This window comes from Camarhynchus parvulus, chromosome 2, assembly GCF_901933205.1.
Source record: "Camarhynchus parvulus chromosome 2, STF_HiC, whole genome shotgun sequence".
Taxonomy (NCBI): domain Eukaryota; kingdom Metazoa; phylum Chordata; class Aves; order Passeriformes; family Thraupidae; genus Camarhynchus; species Camarhynchus parvulus.
Genome location: NC_044572.1, coordinates 103,985,551 through 104,012,812, shown reverse-complemented (window position 1 = coordinate 104,012,812; position 27,262 = coordinate 103,985,551). Strand labels below are relative to the sequence as shown.

The window sequence follows — 27,262 nt, the reverse complement described above, 5'->3', positions numbered from 1 at the left end:
TCAGCCTATATGCCTTTATTTGTGAAGCCTAATGACAAGAAAGTGAAAAATGCAAATCTCCTTGGAGAAACTGCAGTAAACGGAAAGAATTTATCAGCAGTTGCCTCTGAAAAGCTTATGCATTTACAAGCACAGTTTTCCCATTTGTTACAGCACTCTCTACAACAGTTCGCTGACCCCAAGTTATGCTCAAATAGCCTGATTGTAAAAAATGTGTGGTGTTTATGAGAAAAATTTGGTGGAGGATTCCCCCTTTTAGTTGCATGTTATGAAGAGAGGCTATTGAGGACCCCAGTTTGTAGGCATGCACAAACATGGAGGTGTCTTCCCACAGGTATGGTGTGGCAAGGGCATCCACAGAGCAGTGGGTACGAGGGGCTCTCTGCTGTGTAGGCAGCAGTCTGAGCAGCTGACACGGAATCTTCTTCGCCCCTTCTCACCAACCATTTGCTGTTCCTGCTCTGGGGTCCTGAATTTAGGCCAAAACAAATGGGGAGAAAAAAAACTAATCCACATTTTGGGATGGGGGATAAGGGAGATAAAGTTCCCCTAGACATTTTCTCTTTTCATTGGCAGGCACTGGACGCTGCTCAAAGGTTTGGTATGTCAGACACGGTCCCAGCAGAGACTGCCCAGCCCAGAGGTTGCAGGTGAGGCAGCTGTTTCAGCCAGGGCTGTTACCACTACAAACAAGCTGCTCTTTTGCAATCTGTTTGGTACTTGTCCTCGTCTCACCAAACACAGGAAATATTACAAAAAAACCCCGAACAAAATAATAATTTTTTTTTTTTTCCAAACCCAGTGATTTATTGTGACAAAGATTCTATTTGGCCAGTCCTGTCTTCATAGTTCCTTTAATTGCAGTATCACTAGAGGAAAGCATATCACACTTCCTATATTCTTCTTACATAATAGAGGAAAAAAAGCTCAGGCTCAAAATAACCCAAGAACCCCATACCAGGGGGGAAGAAACCAACAGAAAAATTAACATTCCACATGTTTCAAGAATGTAAACAACGTCATCACACAGACATGCAGAGAACTGGTGTTACTCAAACCAGGCACTGCCAATTCTATCCATCTAATGAGTTGCTGAATCCTGTGACAATCAGAAACTGCTCATGAGAGCTTAGTGAACAACAGCATTTGTTTCCCCTTCTAATTTCTCCTTATTAAAAGCTACAGGGAAAGCACTGGGCTAGAAAGACTACCTCAATTACTCTTAATTGCTGTCCATAATGATTAGTTCAGGCCACAGTGATGCTGCAGCAACCAGCACAGGATACAAAGCAGGTGCTCTGTCTCCTCCTGGTCACTCCCTCTGCCTGGAGTGGAAATGCCATTGAGGGAATGAGTACAAGCTCGCCCTCCACAGAGGCTGGTGATACCCATGACTGCATTTTGTGATAAAAGGAAGGCTTGACCTTCCTGTTTTGCTCAACTGTCTTTTTTTTTTTCTCTCTGTGTTTTAGGCAGTGTTCCAAGTAATCTCATGAATGAAACCCCACCTCTCAGAGCAAGAGGGCTGCTTCTGCTTGGATAGGAGGGTGAACATGGCTATGGCAGGCAGCTGATCTACAGAGCAGGGACATGTGTACGGCCCAGTGGGCCAGATACATAAAAACAGCAAGAAACACTTTTCCAGAATCAAGATGAGGACAGAGGACTGCCTCAAGGGAGCTGAGGGAACATTGAAGCTTTTTTGAACAAAACAGAGGAAGTAAGATATTGCTTATTCCTGGTCCTTGCTATTTCTCCTTTGGCATAAATCTGCGGGACAGTTGGGGCATGACTCTGAGTTTTCAGTTTGCTTCTGACAAGGTTTTCCCAATTAAAAGACAAGAAAATATCAGAAACATAGATACTGGGATAATATATATTCTATATATGGAGGAGATGGTCATGGTTTCAGAACATAAATTACCATAAAATCAAATTTAACTATTAGCTGTTTTATCACCCAGTCATCTAGGACAACATTCACTATTGTTCACTAAAAATTAAGAACACAGCAATGAGAATGTTGGAATGTCCATCTCAAATCAGCCTGTATTAAAGAGCAACTTACCAATTAAGTAGAAGGAAACTAAGAGTCTCTTAATACTATCAATCAGTGAGGAGACCCAGACCCAGTACTGAACAAAATGTTATTTTTATAAATCCCATACCAACCTGATGCAAAACTTCATGGTAGGACTAACTTTACTACTACAAAACTTTAAAAACTTCACAGCGAGATGCAATAATTCCTTGATGTTAACAAACTTCCTTATGCTCCTCTGACAAGTGTTAAAGGACTGGATGGTGCAAGCAACTACAGAGGAAACTAGTCTTTCTCACTGAGATCCTGGCTCTAATTCACTAAATACAATGGAAATAAATGATGGATTTTATTGTGATTTAAAGCAACATACTTATTTAGGCCTTTCAGCTGCCTGCACAAGTATTGTTTAACTCTGTCTTTTAACAGTGGGATGACACAAATCTACCCAAATCATTTCACACTTCAACACTATCAGGGACAACACTGCTTTAATCAGTGGAGCTGTACTATTTGCAACAGAATTGTCTGTGACCTAAGAATGCAACTCCTGAGTGATAGTCACAAAATTCTCCACTCTCCAGAGATTTCTAAAAGACATTTAAAATTAGTATGAGAAAATAATGTTACAGATAGCTTCCATGGATTTCAAAAAGAGCCTGAAGCAAGAAATCCCCGAAAAAACCCCACAATGTTTTGCTTACTGTACTACAAAATGAATAATCAGAATTTTAAGGCCTGGGAAATCAGCAGAGATAATCCCAAATCCTTGTAACAAACCATAACCTGATGAGAATGATGGTCTGCTGTGAGTATCTCACCAGGCAAAGCTGCAGACAAATTACAGATCATCCTCCTCCCAGCTCTGTCTTTCACCTAAGCTTTCCTCATGCCACTGTTCAAATATTTCAAATAAGCACTTTGACTTAAACGTCTAATTTAGTGGAAATCTGCTGGCAACATCTTATGAGTTGGCTGAAAAACAAGCAAAGTAATCTGCAAAGCTTTAAAACCAGCACAGTTTTAAATGGGGATGTTTGCTGACTTCTTGTTCTCTCTCTCAGTAGTGGTCAGCTCTGGCAGTGAAATGCTTCGAAAAACATACAGCCCGTGCTAGAAAAAGATCAAAAGCGGAACAGATGTCAGCTCCAGCTCATGTCAGTCGCGCAAGAAAGAGGAAAAAACAAAGTGAGATGATTTTTTCTTGCCATGCATCACTCTATGGTTCCTCATATGCACAAGAGGGCTCCTGGGCACAGCACAGCATTTCTGCCAGGAGACCTGGACCCACAGCATGATTGGGATCATGCTGTCCACCACTGCCCCATCCCTCTCCCCAAAAAACTGATCAGCCTTTATTCTGGCAGCACCAGGACTTTCCTCCCAGTGCACCTCCTCATTGGGCTGGCAGTCCTGGAGAAGGCAAAGAATCCTGGGTGCTGGTTTGACTTGACATCGAACAGTGAAAGCGTTCAGGGTGAGGGCAGCCCTGCTCACAGGCAGGCAGTGGTTGCCCACACAGGGCCTGGCTGTCTCTGGGAGTGGGAGGTGAAACCCCCTGGATTTGTGAGCAGTGCCAGGTCGTGGCACCGCTCCCCTTCCCTGCCCTTGCTACACGATGTCCCATTTTACCTGTTTGCATTTGCAAGATTACACACACACTGGGCTGGGCTAAAAATGTGCAGATAATGCTCTATTTTCTTTAAGAACATAAAGTCTTTTAAACATTTTGGAGGTCGACATCAAAGAAGAGTCCCCACCCAAGAGTCTTAAATGCCATAGCCATTTTCTGGGGGATTTTTCTAAAGGGCTGTGTTGGGACCCATATAAGAGCAGTGAGCTGGGTTTATAGCCCTGTACATCCCTTCTAGACAGGCACACAATGGCAGCTGACTGGGGAGCACCCCCTGCACCCTGCCCACCTCCTCTCTGCTCTGTTTGATGCTTGGGGGTGAAGGTGGTGAGCACCCATGGATTTTGGGGCAGGATTAACCTGAAAACCTGCCAGGGATTTTGGAGGCTGGCTGTGCTGACGTGAGGTGAGCAGCAGCAGCCCATGCCCTGCTGACTCAGCTGGCCGGGCTCGCTTAGGCTGGTTGGTGGGCGAGATTGTGTTACATGGCAGAAATCATAACAAAGGCAGGAAACAGATCAGTACTCCCTGGGTTTAACTCCCTCTCTGGGGACCCTGCTGGTTTCCAGACTGCAGATTGTTTTAACCCTGTCCCGAAACGCGCCTGTGTGGCACACTCTGCTCTGGCAAATCAAGGCAGCAGAGGAATGGCCCCAACAGGCACCAGTCAGAGAGGTCCAAAGAGGCTTACATCGCTTTTTATGAATGGGCACAGAAATATGAACCCTGCTGAGCAGTGGTCAAATCAGAGTAACCAGACTGCAACAACACAGTCCCTTGACAGAGTTTTGGGATGACCCCCTCCCTGCTGATCCCTGCCAGCTCTGTGTGGCTTTGCCTCCCCACAGCTGCAGAGCATCTCTGTCATCTTGAGCCTGGCTCTCCTGCTCCTGCTCTCACCACTGCACTTCCAGCACAGGACAGGAGGAAAACTCCATCTGACTTCATGCAGCTTTCAGAATTCCAGTACCCAAAAAAGAGTTGTGCCCTCAACTGTGTGGTTTTGGTGGCTGAGTTGATGCAACGTGTCCATCGGAAAGGGGATGTCTTTCATAAAACCAGTCAACTCTGCAGGATTGTATTTTATTTTAAAAAGCTCAAAGGAAATTATATTAACACATTACTGATTCTATCAAGTGCTGATCTGATTTCAGGTGGTGTTTTTTTCACTTTGAGGCAGGATGCTTAGGAACAAGTCCTACCTGTGATGTGAAGTGTTGCTCAGAGCAGAGGAGCAGGGGAACAAGCTTTGCAATCTCCAAACTGAAGGTGTTTGGGGGAAAAGAAGGCATTTCTCATGAGACCACAATGACCATAGCACTACCTTTGGTTCCCTCTGGGAACTCTGACATTCTAGAAACAGCAATCTTGAAAGGTGAAACATGGTCACCTGGAGGCTATGAAACATTTTCATAGACAGATCTGATAGCAAAAAGGACAGCAAAGTGACCACCAAAAAACGCTTGCTGGGAATTTGCCTGAGTGAAGGTTGCAGGACTAGGGTGGTATCATGGCTTCCCTCCATCAGGATTTCAAAGAGGGAAATAGTCCCATAACACATCGTCCTGCAAAGCTCCCAAAACTGGTGGAATAAGGAAGAATTTCTTAATTTAGTTCCCCCTGTATTAAAAGCTTATAAAAACTATTAAAAAAAAAATACATAGGGGTAGAGTATTACGAAAACCCAAACAAACCTCAAAACACACCCACCCTGGAAATGTCTCCCGTTCACAGCTTCACCAAGTATTTTCTTTTAACTCACCACAAGACTTCCCAGAAGAACAACTGAAAAGACATTAGACATTATTTATTTTTCTTTTAAAAATATTGTTTTAGAAACCTCCCAGAAGGGAGAAAAATAAAGTAAATTATTATAGTGCCACATCAGCACAATCGCCAAGCTCAAAATGAAGAAGGCTACAGTGATCTAAGTATTCCTTTGACGTAAAATGCTTTTTAATTTCACAGTCAGCTGTTCTGCTTCCTTTTACAAAGATACTTCCACTTAATGTCTTCTAAGTCACCTTGAATACCCACTGGACATATACAAATTCTTGGTAGCTCTTTCACTTATTTGGTGGGTTTGTTTTGGTAATCTGGTTTCATGCATGGGAAAGTTCATTCTTTGTAGTAAATGAATGGCTTTCATAAGGGGTCTTCTTTCCATTGGAGACACGATTAGAGGCCAATTGCTATTCAAACCAGCTGTAATAAAAAGGGCTTGTTGTGAAGAACACAGCTCTATTTCTTTTTATTAAAGCACAGAACTACTCACAGTAACCTTTTGCAAGACAACTGAGAATAAAAACAGCTTCACCGTGTTGTATTTCACACAGCAGCTTGCCAAGAGCACGAGTTTCTCAGGAGTCAGAGTTGCAGCAGAGGAGCAGATGTGGCTATTGCTGCAGAGGTGGGCCCCTGCCAGCACCCTCCCGTCCTGTGGGTCAGCACGCACGGTGGTCACACGCTGGGCAAAGGGGCTCTAACTCAGGCTGAGTCTCATCTGCTCCTGGCCCAGAGTCAAGGCCTGCTGAAGCAAGAGGCAGCTGTGAAGTTTACGGGGTTTATGGGGTGCCAATCACCCTCTGACAAGGGCAGGCATTTCCTGCAGCTACCAAATTTCCCTCCTGTAGCATCTTCTTGATGGGCTCAGTACTGAAATGTGCTTTCTACCTGCTGCTGGACTACTCCAGACCTATCTGATAGGGGCAAGGGGAATAATGGACAGACTTGCAGCTAAACATGGAAAGGACAGGAGCCACTGCTGCCTTGCTCCTGTTACCTCTTAAAAAGCAAAAGCAGACCATGGCACCACAAACCAGCATCTCCACAGAGCCTGCAATTTTCTGAAGCATAATGAACTGGAGCTGTGAACACCACACAAAGCACAGAGATCTTTCACAGATGTGGCTTCATGTGCTGCTTTGGACCTTGCAGAAATGGTCCATGAGAGATGGTCTCAAAGGGTTGAATGACGGGTCTCTGAAAAAATGATCTTTACTTGGGTTCTCTTTGATGAGGCAAGAGAAAGACAATGAAGACATGTTTACTCTTCTTCTTCCTCCGGCAGTATTTCAGCTGATTCAGACCCTCACACATACCAAACTCATTACTTTGAGCCCCCCAAGTTTTCTCCTAATTTTAGCTACCCTTGATTAATTATTTAAACCCATATTAGAATTAAAATTGTCAATATTCTGGAAAGTTTTTTCAGCTCCTGTGTAATGAGCAGAAGAACATGATGTTGGTTTATTTGCCTTCTCTTAAAACCGAGCTATGCTGCTGCTTTCTGCAAGGCACCCTGAGTAAAGAAATTTTGTAGAAATCTGAAATCTGCGCATGAATATTTTTATAAATTTGCTAAAGAGGTTAAACATGTAGTATCATTAAACAAGAAGAGACCTGTTTTCTTAAGGAGACAAGTTACTTTGTTTGAGGCAGCCAGAATACTCATGAATGGGGACTTGGAATACAGTGAGCACAAGAACCACCTCTCAGATTTTTTGCTTTCCAGACCTAGGAAACAATGTTTGGAGCACAAATTTCCAGATGGAACCTACATGCAATCTGGTCCTACAGGTCTGTTTCTGAAGTTGTGCTGTTAGGTAGTCCTACACACTGAGCCAAATCCAGCTTGGATGTATTCACACAAGGAACACAGGTTTAAATATAAACATCTGTGTATGCAAGAAGAGACGTGTGGTAACTTCTGGGGACAAGTGAGTTTAGCTCTGCACAGCTGCTGTGCTGAAACCTGGAAGTGTGTGTTTGGATTAATTTGCTGCAGCCTTAATTAAAGACAAGATTTCTCCCACTCCCAACATGAGACTCACAGGTCAGATTTAAAATGAAATCACCAGTTATGTGGGGCATTATACATCAGTTTTCCACCTGAAGCAAATAACTTCTAGAAACAAATGAAGAAGGAATAAAAATATCTTTTGGCTCTATGTATTATTATTTCTTGTAACCAGACTGTCCCCTGTCATATGATAAAGCAGAAATATATGTAAGGAATCTTTCAGGCAATGGTTGTCACTACATACACAGATGGTCTGAAATCATACCTTCACCCACTAACAAAACACGAAAGGGAAGGTTTTTCCTGCCATTGAACACTACCAAATTTAGGGTATATTGATCATAACAAGCCTGGTAAGTAAAAGCTTCCATGTCCATTCCTGGACCAATTAAAATTTTAAAATTGGTAGAATTCTCCATCTTCCCTGACCAAGACCTTGAAATACAAGCTCACAGACATGCTATGTAATACAAATCAATAAGCATTTTCCAAATATTTAAAATTTCAGGTTTTGAAAAACATGAGTAAAGCCCTGTTAAGCAGACCCTCATGCCCAGATATCCTTAAAGGAAGACAATTCTGCTCTGCCTCCTTGTGGCACTATGAAACAGCTGCCAGAGAAGACATAAAGTCCTGCTATGCTAGGCCTGAATGTCTGCACACAACTTTAAATACAAAATCTCCTTACAAGCCTCAGCTGGGCTGAAGCAAAGTGGATCCCTGGGTCTCACACTCCACCTACTACAGAAAGTTCAGCTGCTTCTATTAAGAGTCACAAGCCGAATCACAAAAACACATTCACATCTTATTTATTTAAGGCATCAATCTCTCTCTCTGGCTGAGTGGGTGGATTTTCCAGATGCACTCCTGACCGAGCTGAAGAGTGTCTGCAGGACACAAACCTCTCCACACCCCCACTGCACAACTCCTGTCTGTGCTGGCTCCGGGCACTGAGCAAGACTCCTTCCCACCCACATCTCTCTCCCAACCTCTCTCCACTTTCCAGAGTCTCAGCCCACTCACTTAACCCAGGCTGGAACAGGAGAAATGGAAATTTCTTGGCTCTTGGCCACTTCACCTAAGGTTTACCCATATACAGAAGGCTAATTGAGACTGGGTAAAATTTTAATCCAAGCTTTATTTTGGCTAATACTCTGTAGTGCAGAACAGTGGAATTTGGATTGGTTTTCACTTAGCAAAGCAGCATAGTTTCCTTGTTAGTGTTTGCAACAGGACAAATCATCCTAAAACACTTACCCTGTTCTTCATTTGTGCTATCCCTTATACTGTTCTCTCTCACAGGCTTCTTTAGGCTTTCCCCAGCTTTTATATAAGACATATTACAGAGATACAGAGTTGACAATATTATCTGTGCAGTAACTCAAAATGATCAGGATGGTGATGCTCTTGTTCAGCATGGAAATCTTTTCCTGCAGCACTGGCCTCTCCTTGCTATTGCTAGTTTAAGGACAGATGTCTCAAAGAAGTAGTTGCCACAGATCCCTAAAAGTAGATGACATAACTCCTATCCTAAGTCTTATATCCAGATTTTATATGGAAGTCAATCTTCAGACAGAAAATTTACACTCTGAAAATCATCAAGAAATTTGTCAAGTACAACAACGTGATGTAGATGCATTCAGTGTTACCTTGCCAGGACACTGGCCAGGCTCAGGGCTGCTTAGTGTGATGGTAGAGGACAGCAGAGATATTTAGGTCTGGGTCTAGGTCCAGGTCCCACATTCAGGTCTGGGTGAAGCTGGTTATGTTTCACACCTTCCCTGCAGTGGCTCCCCAGGAGCATGGAAAACCAGGCACCAACCACACACAGACCTACAGTACAGGTTGAGGAAATTCTTAGGAAATAAAAAGAATCCAGGATATCAAAGTAAGGAGCACATGACAGGTACGTGTTTAATTTGTGTGTGTTAGGTTCATCCAAAAAAATAGCTTCAAGGGAATACAGCAGCCCCTTTCTCATGGAAAGACCAGTGTCCCTGTGTCACTTTCAGATAAAATCATTAAGAAGAAGGTACAGAAAAGCCAAAGATCAACTGCAGACATTTGAGAGCTTGAAAGTTAAAGTTCAGCTGGCTATAGTGGCAGCTGGCCACAAACACAGATTTGCATTTGGAATAAAGCTTAAGAGGAGCTCAAGAGTAATGCTGGTGCATTCTACAATCCCATGGCCATGCTGAGAGTTTCTACTAGTGTGTATTTTCCATTATTTTTCCTTCCATCTCGTGATGGCTTGATATCTGAAGTTTTCATTTCTGCCACAGTTTTCCTGTGTTACTCCTCTGCATGGAAACATAACGGTACCAAGCACTGAAAACACAGCGCACAGTTTCCTTCCAAGACAGTAATTTCACAGGTAATTTTACTACAAAGTGGAACAGCCCAAAATGCAGCCTAGGTGTTCTGGCAGCAAGCTGATGTTACCAAACATCATTATTTGTCCAGCTAGTTTACAGGGAAATAAAAACAAAATCCCCAGGTGTCGCTTACAGTGTAGCCAATGTTTTTCATTCCTCTCGTAAATACAACGTGCTGTTCAGCCCACACACCTATTTTATAGCTCTAATGAAAAACAGCAAAATTCACACATCATGGTGACCACACTGCTTTTCAATTCACCCCTGTAAAAGACAGAGATTGATCAAACAGGTATTGCTCCAAGCATGCGAATGCAATAGATGAAGAAGCATGTCAAGAATTTTAATTGTACTAAATAGGAAAAACCCGTAACTAAGAGACAATAGATTGCCTACATAACAACACACAGCTGGAATGACTTTAGTCCCCACAGCATTGCTAAGAGGCCTCTTTATGGGCTTGAATTAGAAGTGCCTTTAGCCAGGCACAGCAGAACAGGTTGGATGGGGCAGCCTCAAACCCACAGACCTGAAGGTCTCGGCTCTTTCAGCTCCTGACTAAGTTAGCACAGGTTAACTTTTTGGATCTTGCTATTACTGCCTGAAACTGATGGATTTCTTGGGGTCCACCAACTATTCTCTATCTTTATGAAGACAGGTGGTTTCAAATTTGCTGTTTGGATATCCCATCTATAACATGTGCCATTACACTGCAAAAGGCAGAAGGTACTGACAGAGGACGGACACAAACCGGTGGCACAGGGGCACCTTGACAGTTCCTGAGCACATTCCTCTGCAATGCCAACACGTGTCAGCATTCTTTATTTATCTAGTGAGACTTCAATTCCCTGCCAACTGCTCCAGTACTGGGAGTATCTACTGGAAAAGAAAAGAAAGACAAAGAAACCGTACATAGGTGGTCCTTCTCCATGCAGCCCCTGATGCTGGGATTGAAGCCCCAACACAAACCCAGGACCCCTGAAGGTGCTGGATTCTCTCAGCTGCTCAGGGCTCACCCCAGGAGAGGGCAGGCTCGACGCCCTTCCACCTTACTGGCCACGGCAATTAAAAGGGTCATTTCAAATGAAATTTCTTGGCCTGAAGTGAACAGCCACACGGGCACTGCCATTCAGTGGGGATTTCATACCCCAGGACACACGCAGGCAAAATCCTCATCTGTCAAATATGGCCAGATCAGTGAACTGGAAGCAACAGTGCCTGACTTTCCTCTGCCTTTGTGAGTGTGAATGACCCTGTGACTTTTTATTAAGCCATATGATTACACACTGCAGGCATACAAGTGAAAGAATGCCCAGGGAGGTATGTGGTTGTGGCACCTGAAATCCCTCACTGGTCGTTTACAAACCATAAAGAAAAGTCGACAAATTCCTAAAGCTTAGAATGTTTTTTCATAGGGGCTTAAGGTTTGTGTGGATATAGCACACCACCAGACTGATGCCAGATATTGTTTTGGTGCTTGTTATTAGAGATATGAACACTGGCCTGGATTTATTCAGAGAAAAGGACTAAAATTATTCCATCTGTGCAGTGTTAATGAATAAATGCTGTTCCTGAACCATCACAAAATTCTGAGCCATGAATTTTGATCATGTTTGAACAGTTATTTATAGGCACAAACTACCCTGTATTTTTTAAAATCCTTTTCAGAAAAAGCTTTGTATCTTAAAGTTTTCATTTTTGCTGTACTCCATTCTTAACGCTTTTACCAGTTGTACACTCCTAAAACTCCCTGGTTATATGTTATCAAAGGTGAAGAAAGAATATATAACTTCTTACTGTACAAAATATATAAAAAGTGCACAGCAAGAAAGCAGTTAAATGGATCTTGTTCAGCTGCTCCCAGACCACTCATCAAGGAAAAAAAAAAACAACAAAAAACCCTGTTTTACAAATATGTTTTTAAACATATTTTTCCCCCCCACCTTTTTTTTAGTATAGCAGATTTCATTACTGCATGGCAGGATGATTCATCCATTCTTGGTCCACAAATTCCTAGACTTAATTCTTACACCTGGAATCATGTTTAGGAGCTAGATGGTTGTAACTGCAGGGAAGACGTATCCCAACCCAGTCATATCTTATGTACCCTATAAAAGATACCTAAAGAAGTACCTGCCTTCCTTGAGGGAGCCCCCTGGTAATTTTTATCCCTCCTTCCCTGGCAGCTCTTGACCTAAGGGGTGCGGGGAAGGTTGGAGGATCAGTGGCTTGGTGTGCACTGGACCTCCCTGGGGACATGAGAGATTGTCCCCTACTGACAGCTCAGCGGGGAAGAGGGGAGGGGATGGTGAGGAGTATCCTGGCTCACCATTTAGAGCATGGAGGTGGCCAAGATGGGTGTTTCTGTGGAGAACAGGCTCACAGTCTGTAATTCTGGCTGTGTTTGTCAAGGGCAAAGGGTAATTATCTTGCATAAGCTGTTTAGTCTTTCACTTATCTATAGTGTACTGGTCCTATCTTCTGATTCCTTGGGGAGCTTCTCTTCATCAGCAGGGCTTTCAGCTCATTTATTTGAAGCCTGTTTTCTAAAACACTGCAAGTGTGCTTTGCAACAGGTCAAAGACCATCTTCTCTGCTTTCAGCATTCCATATTGTACTGCAGCTTCGTATTATGCAATCAGTAATTTACCAGAAAATTTCTACTTCAAAGACTCTAGCAAAGCAGAGATATTAAGTTCTTAAACATTAACATAAAATAAAAAAAAATGCACAATGAATTCTACATCTATTACCTCAGAATGCCATGAGTTAGGAAGATCAGATGTTCTACCTTGGAGTCCATTTGATCCCTTCAATTCCCTTGCCTGTGGAGATGCCCAGAGCCCGAATCTCAGAGGAAAGAGTCATATCCTGCCAGAAAGAGATCTCATCCTTCTGTCTTCCATTTAGAAACTAGTCTTAGTTCTAATGCTTGAGATTTAGCATCCCCAAAGGGTATCATATTGGAAAGGAAGTTTTGCCCTTTCCTCATTCATTGTTTCCCAAAGTGAGTTGTACACGAGGTGGTACAAACCAGTGACACTGATTGGTGAAAGAGTTAATATTGGTGGCAGTCTGGTAGAGGAAAACCAGTGGAGAGGCTTAGCTTGCCATCTGGAGCAGATAACTTTAAAACAGCCTGAGAAACGGGATTGAAGATGAAGTAACTGGAATAAGAAACACGCTTCCTCACTTTTTCAGTGCAGCAATCTGGAGGCATTGCAGCTGAGCAACTTCTGGCAGCATCCCTGCACATCTGTAGCATTCATTGAAAAGAAGTAAACAGCATCAGTGAGCTGGAAAGACTGTTTTCCTTACTGACCCCCTGCAGCAAATGTGTCCCAACCTCAAAGGAGAAAAAAATCTGATGTGTATTTTCCTAGGAGTTGTCTGCATCTGTATTCATTATTCTTTAATATGTTAGTGTGTTGTGCTTAGTATGTTTGGCTTACTATGACCAGTTAATGTTCTATTGACTAAAAAATACAGTAGCTTGACAAATTCTCAGAAATTAACTTATTTGGGAAGGAAGGACAGAATGATTCAGAAAAAGAGGAAGTGGTGCAAGACAGTGCGTATTCAGTCCTCTTTTTAAAAACTTCTTCCCCAAAATGAGAATTGCTGGAGAATGCTTCCCTCCTTCCCTCCTTCTGCTGATCTCTTCCTTCCTTGAACCAAACTACAGGCTCTGGGAACAAGGCACCTAATAATAAACTCCTCAGCTGAACTCTAGGAAAGCAGCTTGGTTAAGGCTTTGCCTGCCAAATGCTGACCAACACATGTTCCCAGCTGCCAGCAGTGACTGACTGCTAGACACTTTTTTTAAAACAGTTATACTTTAACCTTCTGCCCCTCAGAGCACATTTTACTCCAAACAAGACCTCCCAGTTCCAAATGATGGAGTCAAAGGTACTTGACTCATGGTCCACCTACCATGCCTCATGTCCATGGAGCATACAGGGACTTCTCCAATCACAATATATTAACACAACTGCTGTTGCACTATGACTCATGAAACAAAAACCCCATGGCTGTTTTTATCCCTGCCCACACCAAAAGGCTGTACAGGAACAGCACTGGCATTTCTACAGTGTCAGCCAGCAGACAGACAGCACTTCTTTCAAAATTACCTTTTATCAAGGTTTGTGTAATAAAAAACAAATAAAACTTGGTTCTTGCCTTGGGATTCCCCCTTATTGCCTCCTTTTACCAGGAAGGACGCAGGGCCAAGAGGGAACATCAAGACAGGAGGTGTAATATTTCCTACCGGTCAGGCAGGAGCTCAGCTGCATTTTGGCCCCTAGAGCAACCTCTGGTGCTTCACTTGAAATGCTGACCCAGCTGTCCACTGAGTTTGGAGTCTTTAAAAGTCGTGCAGGTCACCTTTCTGTCTGGAGGAGCCCAGTGCCAAATGAGGAAGCAGCCAGTGCTGCTGAAGGTATGAGGCTCCCGCTCTCTCCAGAGGCTGCTCAGAGGCTGCCTGGAAATGCAGCAGAGACTGTAGAGGTGGGAACTCACTCAGCCAGGTTTTCTGAAGAAGGGGAAATAAACCCTTTAAGGGACACAAAAGCATGAGCACCTATAGTCAAACAGCATGGATGCTGGTGCAGGGGTATGTGGAAACCAGGGCATCCTAGCTCCTCCCTGAGCTGCCCCATGATGCTGGGAAAGATGAGGAGGGTATGGGAGGAAGTTTGGGCTCCAAAACAGTATGGACAAAGGAGGCTCCTTGGGACCCTACTGAATTAACACAGCTCTCACCAGTGTCAATACTATGGCTTCATGATCCCATTGCCCCTTTAGTCAAGGCTCTTCTGTACTGCAGATATTTGGGATACCTTCCTGACCACAGCAATGTTGTCCTCCTGAGGCATAAGGCACTTATGATTGGTTCCTAAGGGTGGAACTACCCTGACTCCTCCTCTTGTGGCGAAATCTCCTCCTACCACTTCCAGGCTGTAAATCCTCTCCTCCCTCCATGCTGCCCCACAAAGCACAACAGCACAAGCATTTCTGGAAATGGTCTGTCTTTCTAAGGGGAGAAATAACTCACCTTGGTAGCATCACAATACCCAGGAGAAAGAAAGAAATGACAGCAAGTTAGTAGGCAAAAATCCCATCCCGTCACAACAGCGCACTTACTGTCAGGACAGTAAGGATAATGGAGTGCCCACTCCTCCCTAAAATCTTGTTCACTGCAAGAGTGCTGACCAGGGATAGCCAGGTAGAGGATAACACCAAAGAAACCTATTTTTATAGCTGTTCATGAATATCAGTATTTTTACTTATTTGGAGGTGGCAGAAGTCAACAGTTAGCATTTCTTCCTATTTCTCAAGATTTGTTTTGCCTTTTTGCTATTCCAGGGCTTAATGCAGAACACCAACAACAAATGGAAACAAACAAAAGGAAAACAACAAACAAAAAAGGAAAAAACCCTGTGTGCAGCCTTATGGAGGACTTTCCAAGCCACAGATGCTGGCTCTGTGGTTGGCTGGTCTATCCAAAATAAAGCTCAGCAGCAGGGAGCAATGGAGTAGTTCAGGGGGTAGAAAAGGTCATGCGAATGTGATCCCCACCTCCCAAACTCCACATCTCCTTACGCTGCCTCCTCCTGCTCCTTTTGGGATGGAAGGAATTTTTTACTTACTTTTCATTTTTATTTTCAGCCTGCCTTTTTTATCCATTTGCCAACTGGGGTCATTGAAAGTGACTCTTGCTGCAGCTACTTTCCCAGGACAGAAAAAATGAGGTGAACTATTCTGATGGCTTATAGGTGAAAAGGCACCAGCAGCTTTGATGATGAGTCCCTTTGGCTGTGCCAAGACAGAGCTGGCACTGTGGGAGCTCAGAGGCCACCATGGAACCCTCCCCTTGCCACAGGGACAGGCATTCTCCTGCCCTGGGTGAAACTGTTGATTGCAGAGACTGAAATGTTTTCCCAACAGAAAGAGATCACAAGAGCCTTGAAAACAGGGGCTTTGAAGGCTGCTAACCCCTGTGAACAGATGCGTGGTACTACCTTCCTCACATGAGAAGGCAATTTTAGGTGAACAAACATAAAAAAAGAGGAAAGTGGAAAAAGAAAAGAAAGTGAGTAACCTCATTTTAATAATTTATGACATCAGAATGCATTCGTACCATATACTTTTCCTTTGAGAGGAGTGCACAGCCTGTGTCGTGGCTCAGCTGCCAGTACAGCTGAGCCATGTCTACAGGAGATGCCACAAAACCACTCTGGGGAAAACCTATAAACTCTACTGCACATCAGTCTGGGGAAAACCTACAAACTCTGCTGCCCATCAGTCTGGGGGCTGAAGCAGTGCTCAGCTGGGCAGAGGACATGTAAGAGGCATGGCCCCTTTTCATAGCCAGCACATTCATTTCTCTTCAGGTGTGGGCTTCAATTTCCTAATGAAAGAACAATTTCGGAAGCCCTATGTTTGCCAAGAAAATAAATCAAGTCTAAACATCACACCTTCCTCTGGGAGGACATTGGATGTGGATGATGGGACTGTACCTGTATGTTTCAATGCTGCCAACAGGAAAATTCTTCATAGCAAGTGTTTGATTTACCCTAAGCACTATGCAAAAGCAAGCTGAAAGACTGCTTTTGGAAGGCCACTTACCAAACCTCTTGTAGCCGAAGGACTGCACCTCCTCCTCCTCCGCGAAGTCGTCTGGAGAAAGAAAGACACAGCGGCAGATTGTTACTACTACCACTGGAAAAAGATGAGAAGAAGTTTTTACAGGTGCATGTTCAAATAATGTAAGTTTACTTGGTTTGTTAGGCATGCTAGTCCTCTTCCCCCCCTGCTGCTCCTATCCCACCTCTGTCTCCAAGTACAGAAGGCAGTTCAGAGCCTTTCCCCCAATGAGAATCCCCAGCAGAACTCTGGATGACAAATTGTGCAGATTTATCACCTGGCAGCCATCCTGAGGCCTGCTTGGCCAGCTAAGTGCAGATCAGAGCAGATATGTCCCTCATCACAATGACAGCCACAATTGTCACCAGTGTGCCACCTGATCGAGCTTGCTCAGGCCACAGGAGTCTGAGGGGATGGTTGTCCATCCATCCATCCATCCATCCATCCATCCATCCATCCATCCATCCATCCATCCATCCATCCATCCATCCATCCATCCATCCATCCATCACCTCCCATGCACGCTAGCTTGGCCTGAAAATGTCATATACCATAAAACATGGGATTCAGAACTGAGAAACTGAGATGAGAAAAATAACAACTGAGATGGTGAAGATTGTGAAAGATCTAGAGGGGAATGGCTGAGGTCACTTGGTTTGTTCAGCCTGGAGAAGAGGAGACTGCGGGGACACCTCACGACAGTCTACAACTTCCTCGTGAGGGGAAGTGGAGGGGCAAACACTGATGACAGGACCCAAGGGAAGGGAAGATGTGGGGAGGTTTAGGTTGGCTTTTAGGAGAATATCAGGCTCCCCAGGGAAGGGCTCACAGCACCAGCCTGCCAGAGTTCTAGAAGTGTTAGGACAATGTGTTCACACACACGGTGTGATTCTTGGGGCTGGCCTGTGCAGGGACAGGAGCTGGATTTGATGATCCTTGAGGGTCCCTTCCAATTCAGGATATTCTATCATTTGATGATTCCATCATGCCTTTTGCTCTCATCTTTACAGTAAGCAAGCAGTAATATGCTAATAATCACAAGGTTATTTTGTCAGAAGCTGAATTTCTCTCCATTTCCTTCCGTCAGCAAAGGAAAAGACTAGCATCAGCAAAAAAAAATACACCCATGACTTTTTATTAAAAAAAGGATATGTTTGTGTTCATGTGTTCAGCCTCCTTCCACCAAGACAACCCCTTGTTCTGCTGAGCCAGGAAAGGCAAAAGCTCTGCCTTGTCACCAGCACCAGCCTCTGCATCAACTGCTGCGAGGGCAGCACAGCCCAGGCTGTTCTTCTCCCACCTCTGTATTTCCCAGAGGGAACATTTAATGACTGGTGGAGGAAAAGCAAGCTCAAAGCAGATAAACACGTGTGATGGAGTGAGAAGTCTGTGTTTAGTTAGATCTTTTTTGCCCACAGACTTACTGCATGATTTGGCTGCTCTGCATCACGAAATTGGGCTAACTGGTGCCATAGCTAACTTGGGACAGCACAGAGCCTTGGGGGGATGAATTCAAAGGCAAAGATACAGTCTGCATCCAGGCTCAACAAAGCCTAAACAATTTGTGTGCTTGTCTCCAGCAGGAAGTCTGACTTGTTCTTCCTTCTGACCTGTGAGGTGCCACACACAGGAGTCTCTGAAGGACACTTTGCCTGAAGCAGCAGCAGAGTCCATGAAATGCATAATTTTGCAGAACATCACCCTTTACTCAGACAGAACAATTGATTAATCAGTGAAAAACATATTCTTCACCAGGTAAGACATTTTGCTTACTGCCAGCAGTGCTCCTGTCTGTATGTTTAACTAGACCCCCAATTCAGCTGTGTATTTAAGAAGTGGAAGAGCCAGTGGATGCTCCTTAGGTAAAACAAACACATCCTGGTTTTGAAGACAGAAAAAAACCTTTAAAAAACCAAGCCAAACAAACCCTCACAATTGTCCCAAATGTTATCTGAAGACAAGCCCCCCCAGCTAAACATGACAAATACTAATAAACCATAAACAGTCAGCAACCAACTTCTCATCCCAGCAGTGAGCTACACAGGAAAGATCTTCCCCTCTTGCACGAAAGATAAAATGCTGCACAAAATAAGATAACAGCTCCAGAGACCTTAGCTTCCTGCCCTCTCCTGCTATCAGGCTGCAACACAATTGCCTCCTTTGTTTCTCAGGAGTGTAACCTGGCTTATCTGATCCGCAGCTGATGTATACAGCCAGGCCACCTTTAGATCTTGCAGCTTCATCCCACACCACATCTCCAAGTCCTTCCTTCCAGGCTGACAGCCCCTACCTAGTTTTCTTGTTTTTCACACTTAGACCAACAGCATTGGCTTTTACAGCTTTAATCACATTTTTGTTTCTTTGGCCATTTTGGTATATGCAACATGTTTATATATATACATATATACATATATATGCTTTTCAGTATTTGCAATGCTGTATATTATTCTTTCTAGGGATGGGCTTTTCCCTTAAGCTTTGGATACATTATAATTATTGATTCACCTCCTAATTTTGAAGAGCACTTGTGATATTTGAAACAAAGAAGTGGAGATGGGCAGGGACAGCTATGTCAAGTGGGGACTCATCTCCCTGATCAGTAAAATCTCAAACATCATCTCTGTGAGTTGATCCTGCAAGGCGCAGTCAATGTAATTTTAGGGGAAGTCTATAAAAATTATTTAACAAACAAAGCTCAGTGTTCTTTCAGTCACAACTGCAACTTTGCTGAAATCATGTGCAAATATAGTACTTTAAAATATTAACTGTAATGTAACAAGTTTAAGGAAGAAAAAAGATGGAGGAAATTAACAAAGCAAGCTTAGACTAAACATTCAGAAATTACAGCACTCAGCACTTTGGAAAAAGAGACTAAGATGGGTTGAAAGTCCTACCTCAGAAGAAGTCTATGCTTGAAATATTAAAAATTAATTTGACAAACAAGCCTATAAATTTAAGTCCCAAGGCAAAGCCCTACACCCAACCTGCTCCTCCCATGTCTGTTGGGCAGTATTGTCCTTACTGGAGGCAGAAGAAATGATCCTCAGCTCCCTGTTTCAGTGCTGGAAATATTAAAATTTTGTCACAAGTTCTACAAAAATCTCAACGCTTCCTGCTATCTTCAAATCAGCAAAATACAAGAGAACCTAAGTTTTCATTTAAAAGATAACAGCTTTCCTAGTGAAAACTATGAAAATGTGATCTGTTATGAATTACAGAGGTTAAGAAAATATACACCAAGTAAGAAGTCAAATACTATGAACACCTCTAGTATGTTTTAATGACTTATGGTTTTAAAGGCAATATCAGAAATCGTTGTGGCAGAAATGCATGAGCTTTGAGAACCAGTGACTGATTTTAGAAATGGAAATTCTGCATTTTCACATCAGCAGTGCCCACACTTGAGTGAGGCTGCAACTGGTGTAGGAAGGGTTTGCTGGACATTGTGAAAGCCTTAAGTTAGAAATAGTTTTCTTTAGTTTAAATTCAGTCCTCAATTACAAAGAAGACTGGAATGAATTCAGTATTTCTGTTACATACACATGCATCAATATGCAGGCAAGGCTTATTTTCATAGGTGAAAAATATGAAGGCCAGACTCCTCCTTGAAGCAGACAATCAAGTAGAATTTGTTGTTATGTCCTGGTCACAAGAAATAACTCTTTAGTAGGGGGAAGACCAGCCCTAACTCAGTTATAGGACACTCAACTGAGCTCTCAGCTGTGAACCAAAAATCCAGAATAAGAAAGATGAAGAAACATGAAAAGCTGGTCTCTTATTCCACTGACTTGTACAGAGCTCTGGCAACAGGAAGGTCCATAAAAAAGGTGAACTTTGGGCAGAACAGAAACATATGTGAACAACCAATTGTATTTAACCATGTAAGTGAAGGGCCACCAGAGATCTCCTGTTTTATTGGGTTTACAAGAGACTCCTTGGATGCTAGAACAGATTGTCATGGGGAGATTACAGCAAACTGCTACAAATCACTGTCTCACTGAGGCTGAACAGCAATACATCAAATATTCTAGGGAGTCAGTGCAAAGTAAGAGTTCTGGTCCAAAAAAGTAAAAAAAAAACCCCTTTGAGATATTTTGGCAATATCCATGCCCAATTGAGTACCAATGCCAAATTCCACTTGCCCTCCAGTTATAAGCTATTACTGCAACACCTCTAGGAAGTACAGTTGTAGAGTTAAATAAGTTACAGTACAATGCTTCAAGGGAGTGGGAATTATGAAAAGGCACTTCAGCTGGGGATTAGCACAGCGAACAGAGGGAATTCATTTAATCTAAAACAAATTAGACTCTCAGTTGATTAATTTGCTAGTGGCAAAGCAAATCCATGGAGTAGAACTGTTTAATTTCTTGTTCTTAAACCTTAAATAAATTAATCATGGATCACTTATGAGTCACTCTGAGGTCAAGAAAGAAAGAGCTGGCCTGGAGCCAAAATGGATGTTAAATCTGCCCCTGAGACAATACAGGGCATAAAACCACAGCACCAGATCTGAGGAGCCTTTGGTGCAAGGTGATATTAGGGAAGTTGTTTCCATTTTAGCCCCTTCCTTTCATGGGTGTCATTGTTGGCATATGGAAGGTGTTAAAGAAAGCTGCTAATGTACATGTCCAGCTGTCTCCTTTTAACAGTACACCTTGCTCAGCCATTTAAACCTAATTAACTAACGAGGCAAACAAGACCTCAGAACCATTAGAGATGCTGGGTCATATGGTGGCTGCAGACACGTGGTATCCAATAATTTCAAGAGCACTTGTGTGCTGCAAACATGGATACAAAGTCCTTGTTTAAAGACCTCGTCTGAAGTCTTAAATAAAGAACACAAACCGATATTCTATATTGCATTTAAAAATCTGGGAAAATCTATTCCGGGAGACAATGAGGCATCTGGGCTGAAAATTGTCATGCCAAGTTTCACCTCAGATTTTAGAAACTCCTTTATAACTCCCTGAAAAATCCAATTACAGTACATTAGAACTTACCCCTAAGTACCAGGCTGGGAACTCACACTCTAAGATGAATTTGTAGTAAAAAATGACATCCAGTGCATGAGTTTCCTCTAAAATAAACCTCTCTTTCAAAAGGCTTTAATAGTTAGAGCCCTGCCTTTCCTGCTGACTTAATGGGAACTATAGAGCTATATCTCAGTGCAATTCTGTAAAACTCATTCTGATATCATCAAGGAGAGATTTTTACTTGTAGCTTTTGGAAAGAAGCTGTGCCCATTAGTTGAAAAATCACAGTATTCCACTCTTTAACCCATCAGCATGGATGAAGAACTCTACTCAGAACTGTGTAACAAGTGCCTCTCCTTCATGAGAAGAGTGCCTGCAGTGTCAAAAAGCTGCTTCTGCCTGCTCTCTCCCTCTCAGCACTTTCACTGAAAGGCAAAACTCCTCCACTTGTGAGGTTTCTGTAATATTAACAACTGTTCAGGCAGACAAGAACAGCGACACCAATATCTTTCTCATATCACATTTCAAAAGCTTTTTGAGCTGCCACCAGATTTATATGCATTTCTGCTCACTATTAACTGGGTCTACATTCAAACTGCTGACCTAGAGGTGAAATGGAGCCAGCAGAAGCACAGCAAGCAGCTGTGGCCTTCAGATGTTGATGACTTCATCAGTCTAATTGGTTTCCACTGGTTTTCATAGCTTTTATTCTGGACAGTCTCCTGCTTGTGCTAATGGGCTGCTCATTCCCAGCTCTCTTTGCAGATGCTTTATTTCACTTGTCCTCTTGTTCTGCCTTTCTCCACTGCTTTTTCCTTATAGACCCTTTTCATGGTCAAGTCTCTCTCTCAGCCTCTATTTTGATAAGCCCTCCCTCACAAAATCCTCCCCACTTAAAGCACTTCCTGATTGAGAGGATCCCAATCTGACATGTCATACTAACAGTCACTGCTGTTGGCTGAGTGTGTTGTGCCCATATTATCCAACCCTTCCTTTGTCTGGCTTGTCACACAGCAAACTCCTTTGGACAGGGATGACACAGATTCTGCACTTGTAGAGTACCTGGTCTTTAGGGCAGCCATGGCAGAAGTTCAGCTGAGGCAGTCCTGGAAGAGAGACCACCTCCCTGCATCCCAAAGCATCCTTTGGGGTGTTGTTTGAGCTTGGATTCTGGCAGCAAAACTGAGGCTTTTCCTCAGCACTGTCCAACTGAGACTGCTGATCTGGGAATTTTTCTGCTTATCTTAGTGACTGAAAGAGGCAGTGTCCTAGATCAGAGATCCTCCCTTGGTACTATGCTATGACTTGGATAGTGTCTCCCATCACTGAACATGCATAAAACAAACAAAACCAATAGTCGTGACAAATGGGTGCACTTTAATGTCTTGGTCTTCATCTATTCCCCTACTGCTGTGCCCAAAAAATGTGAGCACTTACATTAGGAACACACACAAAAAGACAGAAGATTGTGAAATTTAAAGGTATAAAAACAATCACTCTAGTTTTGCTTTTTAGGCACAAGATGAAGACAGTAAATAGGGAGTTTTGAACAAAACCTGTTAGCCCATAAGTGCCACATTAGCGTACTGGGGTCAGGAGCAGCTGCATGGTGTGGAGGATCAACCTTAGAAGTTAAAAGTTTAAATCGTATCGTATTTCAGAATAATGATTTAAGAGCAAGCAGATATGTTCTCATTAGTGCACTGAAAAATTGTGCCTCCCTGTCTGTATGTCAGAGGAGGCAATTAACAGCGGTATTAAAATGGCATACACATTCCTAACAACACATGTCTCTATTACCTCCCATAACTCATTCACTTTGTTCCCCAGTGATGTCCCAGTCTGCACCTCAAATTTATGCACCAAAAGGGATTGCAGTTTTAGGAGGAAGTGGTGAAACTCCAAAGACAATTCATCTTAGGTTGCTCCCTCACTTGCACAGACCACACTCACATTATGAGGAGGATCGGGTTCACTTTCCATGCCTTGTAAAAAGTGTCTTTATTTTGCTTTCCAAGGGGGAGGGCTGGAAGGAGAGATTCTCTGTTCTGACATACAGAACCTCAGGATAAGGAAGGTTTTGTGAAGCGGAAGATAATTGGGTATGCATCCTTTGCAGTACTGAGCTGCTTTCATCCTTGACATTTGTCTCAGCTCTCCTTATTTTACTCTGTTTTATCTCTGGAAGGCCTGATCAGCTCTATCTCTGTGCAAGATTACCTTTCCCTCCTTATCCTAGCAGGCAGAAGTGTCTGTACCTCTGGGCACAACAGTCTTTCAGTGTGGATCTAAGTAAACTGTTTAGTGGTTGTGACAAAAAAGGGCTCTGTTCAGCCCTCGGCTGTAGCAAAATCAGTCTAAAATGAATCTATGTTATCCAAAGTAGGAGAAAAAGGATATTTTAAACAACTCCCTTCTTCATAGGGAGGTTTGTCTGTGTTATTCTTAGTTGCTATTAGTCCTGTGTGGCTGGGAAAAGTAGAATTGAAGCAATAACAAACAATTACAAGTTCTTACTGAAAATGCTCCTGTCATAAATTGCTTATATGCTAATTCTGCTCAATATTCTTTGCAGTTGTATAGTAATATTTCTATCTGTGCAAGAACAGATTTCTCTTATAATTTCATAGCTCTGTTTTCCTCTGTATTAGTAAGAACATGCTTTGACACACACTTGCATCTTTCTCATCCATATGTTTAAAATCCTCTGTGCTACCAATCAATTCAGGACACACACTGACTGTATAGTAGCATTGCTCAGGATTTGTTCTGTGTTTTATCACACATTTATTATAACTGCTCATGCCTTTGAACTTCTGCTGTAGAGTCCTGTGACATGTCCAACACACACCACTCAGACCTCCTGCATATGTTTCATGTTTATGTCACTATATTCATATAAGCTCTGTTATAAATGGACTAAGGAAAGGTTACTGGATCACTCCACTTCTAATCCTTGGTTTTCAGATGCTTTCTGGCTTCTGCAAAATGCTCTGGACTGGATTTTTTAAAAAATTCTTGGTTTGAAGTTTCTATCCAGGAAAGACCTATTTGCAGATGACTGTTCATTTGGTTTTGTGCACACAAAGAAGAGAGAGAGAGTGTGTATTTTCTGCAGTGTTACACAATTATGACTTTTATTCTTTTATTCTTTAAAATTAGCAGTGGCATCAAAACTGAGGGAAAGACATAACCTGTCAAGAAGGTAACCATCATATAAATAGATTTTTAAAAATTTTTCAAGGTAGTCAAGAAAGAAGTGAACTTGCATACACAGTCAGCTTTTGCTACTGTAGGCATTATTTTCAAATTACATCCAGGCTCTAAGTCCCACAGAAGGGACAATTTTAGCAATACAGGCTGATATGGTAATTAATTGTCTGCTAAAGTGTTCACTGTGTAAGGCAAACTTGGGGCCAGCTGAACTGGCATGTCCCATGAGATGGGAGCTGGGTGTGCTCTCCTCTCCTGAGCGCCCCTGAGGCAAAGGGGCCGAGGATAAGCAGGGCAGGCATTCAGGCCAGGCTGGTCCCCAGCCACTGAGGGCTTCACTGCTCCAGTGCAACACAACCAAGGCCACACCTGCTTCTCCCCCTGCATCCTGTTGTATTGAATGAGAGCAACAGCATGAGACAGAATATTTGGTCCACAGGATCCCAGATGATTTGTCCTCCAGCACTGCTATACAGGTGCATTGCTCCTCCAGCATTGCTATACAAGTGGTACATGGCAAGGTGCTTGTGGTGGCAGAGAGGGAGGAGGAGGAAGAAAAGGAATGAAAAGAAGCAGCTAAGCTACTTTAAGCATCATTAATTAAGAGCTTCTCTGTCACCCTGGAGCAACAGTCCTCCCAAAATGACCACTTTGGCTTTGTCATTGCCTGATTTTGGGCATTAGTATTAAGTGGTTATCCAAACCGTATCCATGTTTCAGAGGAAAATACTTATCACCAGCACTGCCATGACAGCTGTGATTACAGGTAGAGTTTAAAGTAGCAGTTACAAAATGTATTGCAGCTTTATGGGAAGAAGCTCTCAGTTTTAACAATGCTTGTCCTTGTCTTAAATTACAGCCAATGGTTTTGAACATGTGCTGATGTTTGACTATGAGGAAGCTGTTTTCATTTGTATCCCAGGCAATGAGTGCTCCTTCATACCCCAATAAATAACTATAACTTAGAAGAATCATTTGATAAAGATATAGCAAACCCTAAAGCAGACAAATCCCTATATAAATCACATGAATTATTGCTAAAAAATATGACAAAGTTTGTGAGCTCAGTGTTGTTTGCTGGAAATAAAACTGCCAGCATATTGAACATAAGCTTCAATTTGTTTTACTGATTTAAAACATAACACATTACAAATACCAGCAATGGAAATATAATTTATTCCTTACAGATATTTAGTGACGTAATTATTTAGATATTCCTCCATTCTCTAGAGAGGGTAGATACAGAGACAGCTGCAATCAAGAGATCTCTTCATTTTTATTGAGAAAAATGTGTAACTATACAAATTTCTACAGTCCTACAATTATCACTACCATCAAGTTTAAAGAGAAAACATGAAAATCCAAGTCCATACCCAGAAAAGGAAATCACCGAGTCAAAGTTTGGTTTGACTCTCTGACTTCTCTAACACTGGCAGAAGCCCTTGATGTGATGATTTGTTTGATGCTTTTCTTTTGCTATTAGCACAGTCCTTCAAGTGTTCTTTGCATGTTTTATTACTGATTTCTGTAACTCTCTGGGGGAAAGAAATAAGATGGCTGTGATCACTCCTAGGGAAGCCAAATGGTAAGGACTAGCACTTCCTCTTGATGGAGTGTGGGGCAGCAGGGAGTGCTCCCAGGAGCAGGAATTACATCCTCCCTTTGAACGCCACTGCTCTTCTTTGCAAAGAGTGGTGGAAGCAGAATAGGAGACACAAGCTGCATTATATTTTATTCTCATCCTTGGTCCTTTGCATCCCACATCTCCCCAAAACCCCAAAGAATGGAGTGTAAGGCTTTCAGTGGTAACAGGTTTGTTCTGTCTGCTGTCAGATCCCCATTGTTTTGGTTTGTTCCTGCCCTTACACTTATGCTGATAATGACAAGCTGATAACAAAATTTTTGGCATGATCAGCCTATAAATAAAGAACACTGTAAATACATTATTTGTCATATGTTGCATGGCCCTGGAGAGGCACCATGCCACAGTGTCAGAAGTAACTTAAATAGTGTGTGTGTGGGCTTGCAAAATAAATGCCCCCCAAACGTTTTTCCTCCCTTCAGGCAGCTACTCTGGCAAGTGAATAAATAATCACATCATTTGGTGTCCTAGACTCTGGAAACTCAGTGTAACTATCATGATGTTTACTGGCCTCCTGGCATCTGGAATAAAACTCTGCAGTCCAAGAACAGGCACAGTGGTGCCCAAAAGCAATTTTCATATATGTATGTCTTTTCCTTAAGCTTATTTTTGCCTCTGAAGAAAAACTGAATTCAACTCTCACAACGTCCCAACTAACTCCTAAACTTTCCATAATGTCCTTTGATGTTTTAATTGTAAGTATTCCCCAGTGTGTAAAGCCTCTGCCTTTTGCTGTAAGACTATCAATTTTCATAAACAGAAGGCTTTCTTGCACCTCCCGTACATCTTTACTAGGTTACAGAGTGGCAATTCGGCAATCTGCTTCTTTATTTCAATTTAAAGTATGTGATACCTCTCAGTCACAGCTATGTAGGACAGGGACATTCCACTCATTTAAAACAGGAGGAAGGGAGGAAAAGAGAGAAAAAGGAAAAGAA

At 42.7% G+C, this 27,262-nt stretch overlaps 1 protein-coding gene across 1 annotated transcript in view; it reads right to left on the bottom strand.

The window, feature by feature from the left end:
• The window catches only part of COLEC12 (collectin subfamily member 12), a 96,435-nt gene that overhangs the window by 68,420 nt on the left and 753 nt on the right, over positions 1-27,262 (bottom strand). Inside the window, exon 2 of the mRNA XM_030965327.1 lies at positions 16,479-16,529. Coding sequence (XP_030821187.1) covers positions 16,479-16,529 — 51 coding nt within the window. The remainder of the gene's footprint in view (positions 1-16,478; positions 16,530-27,262) is intronic.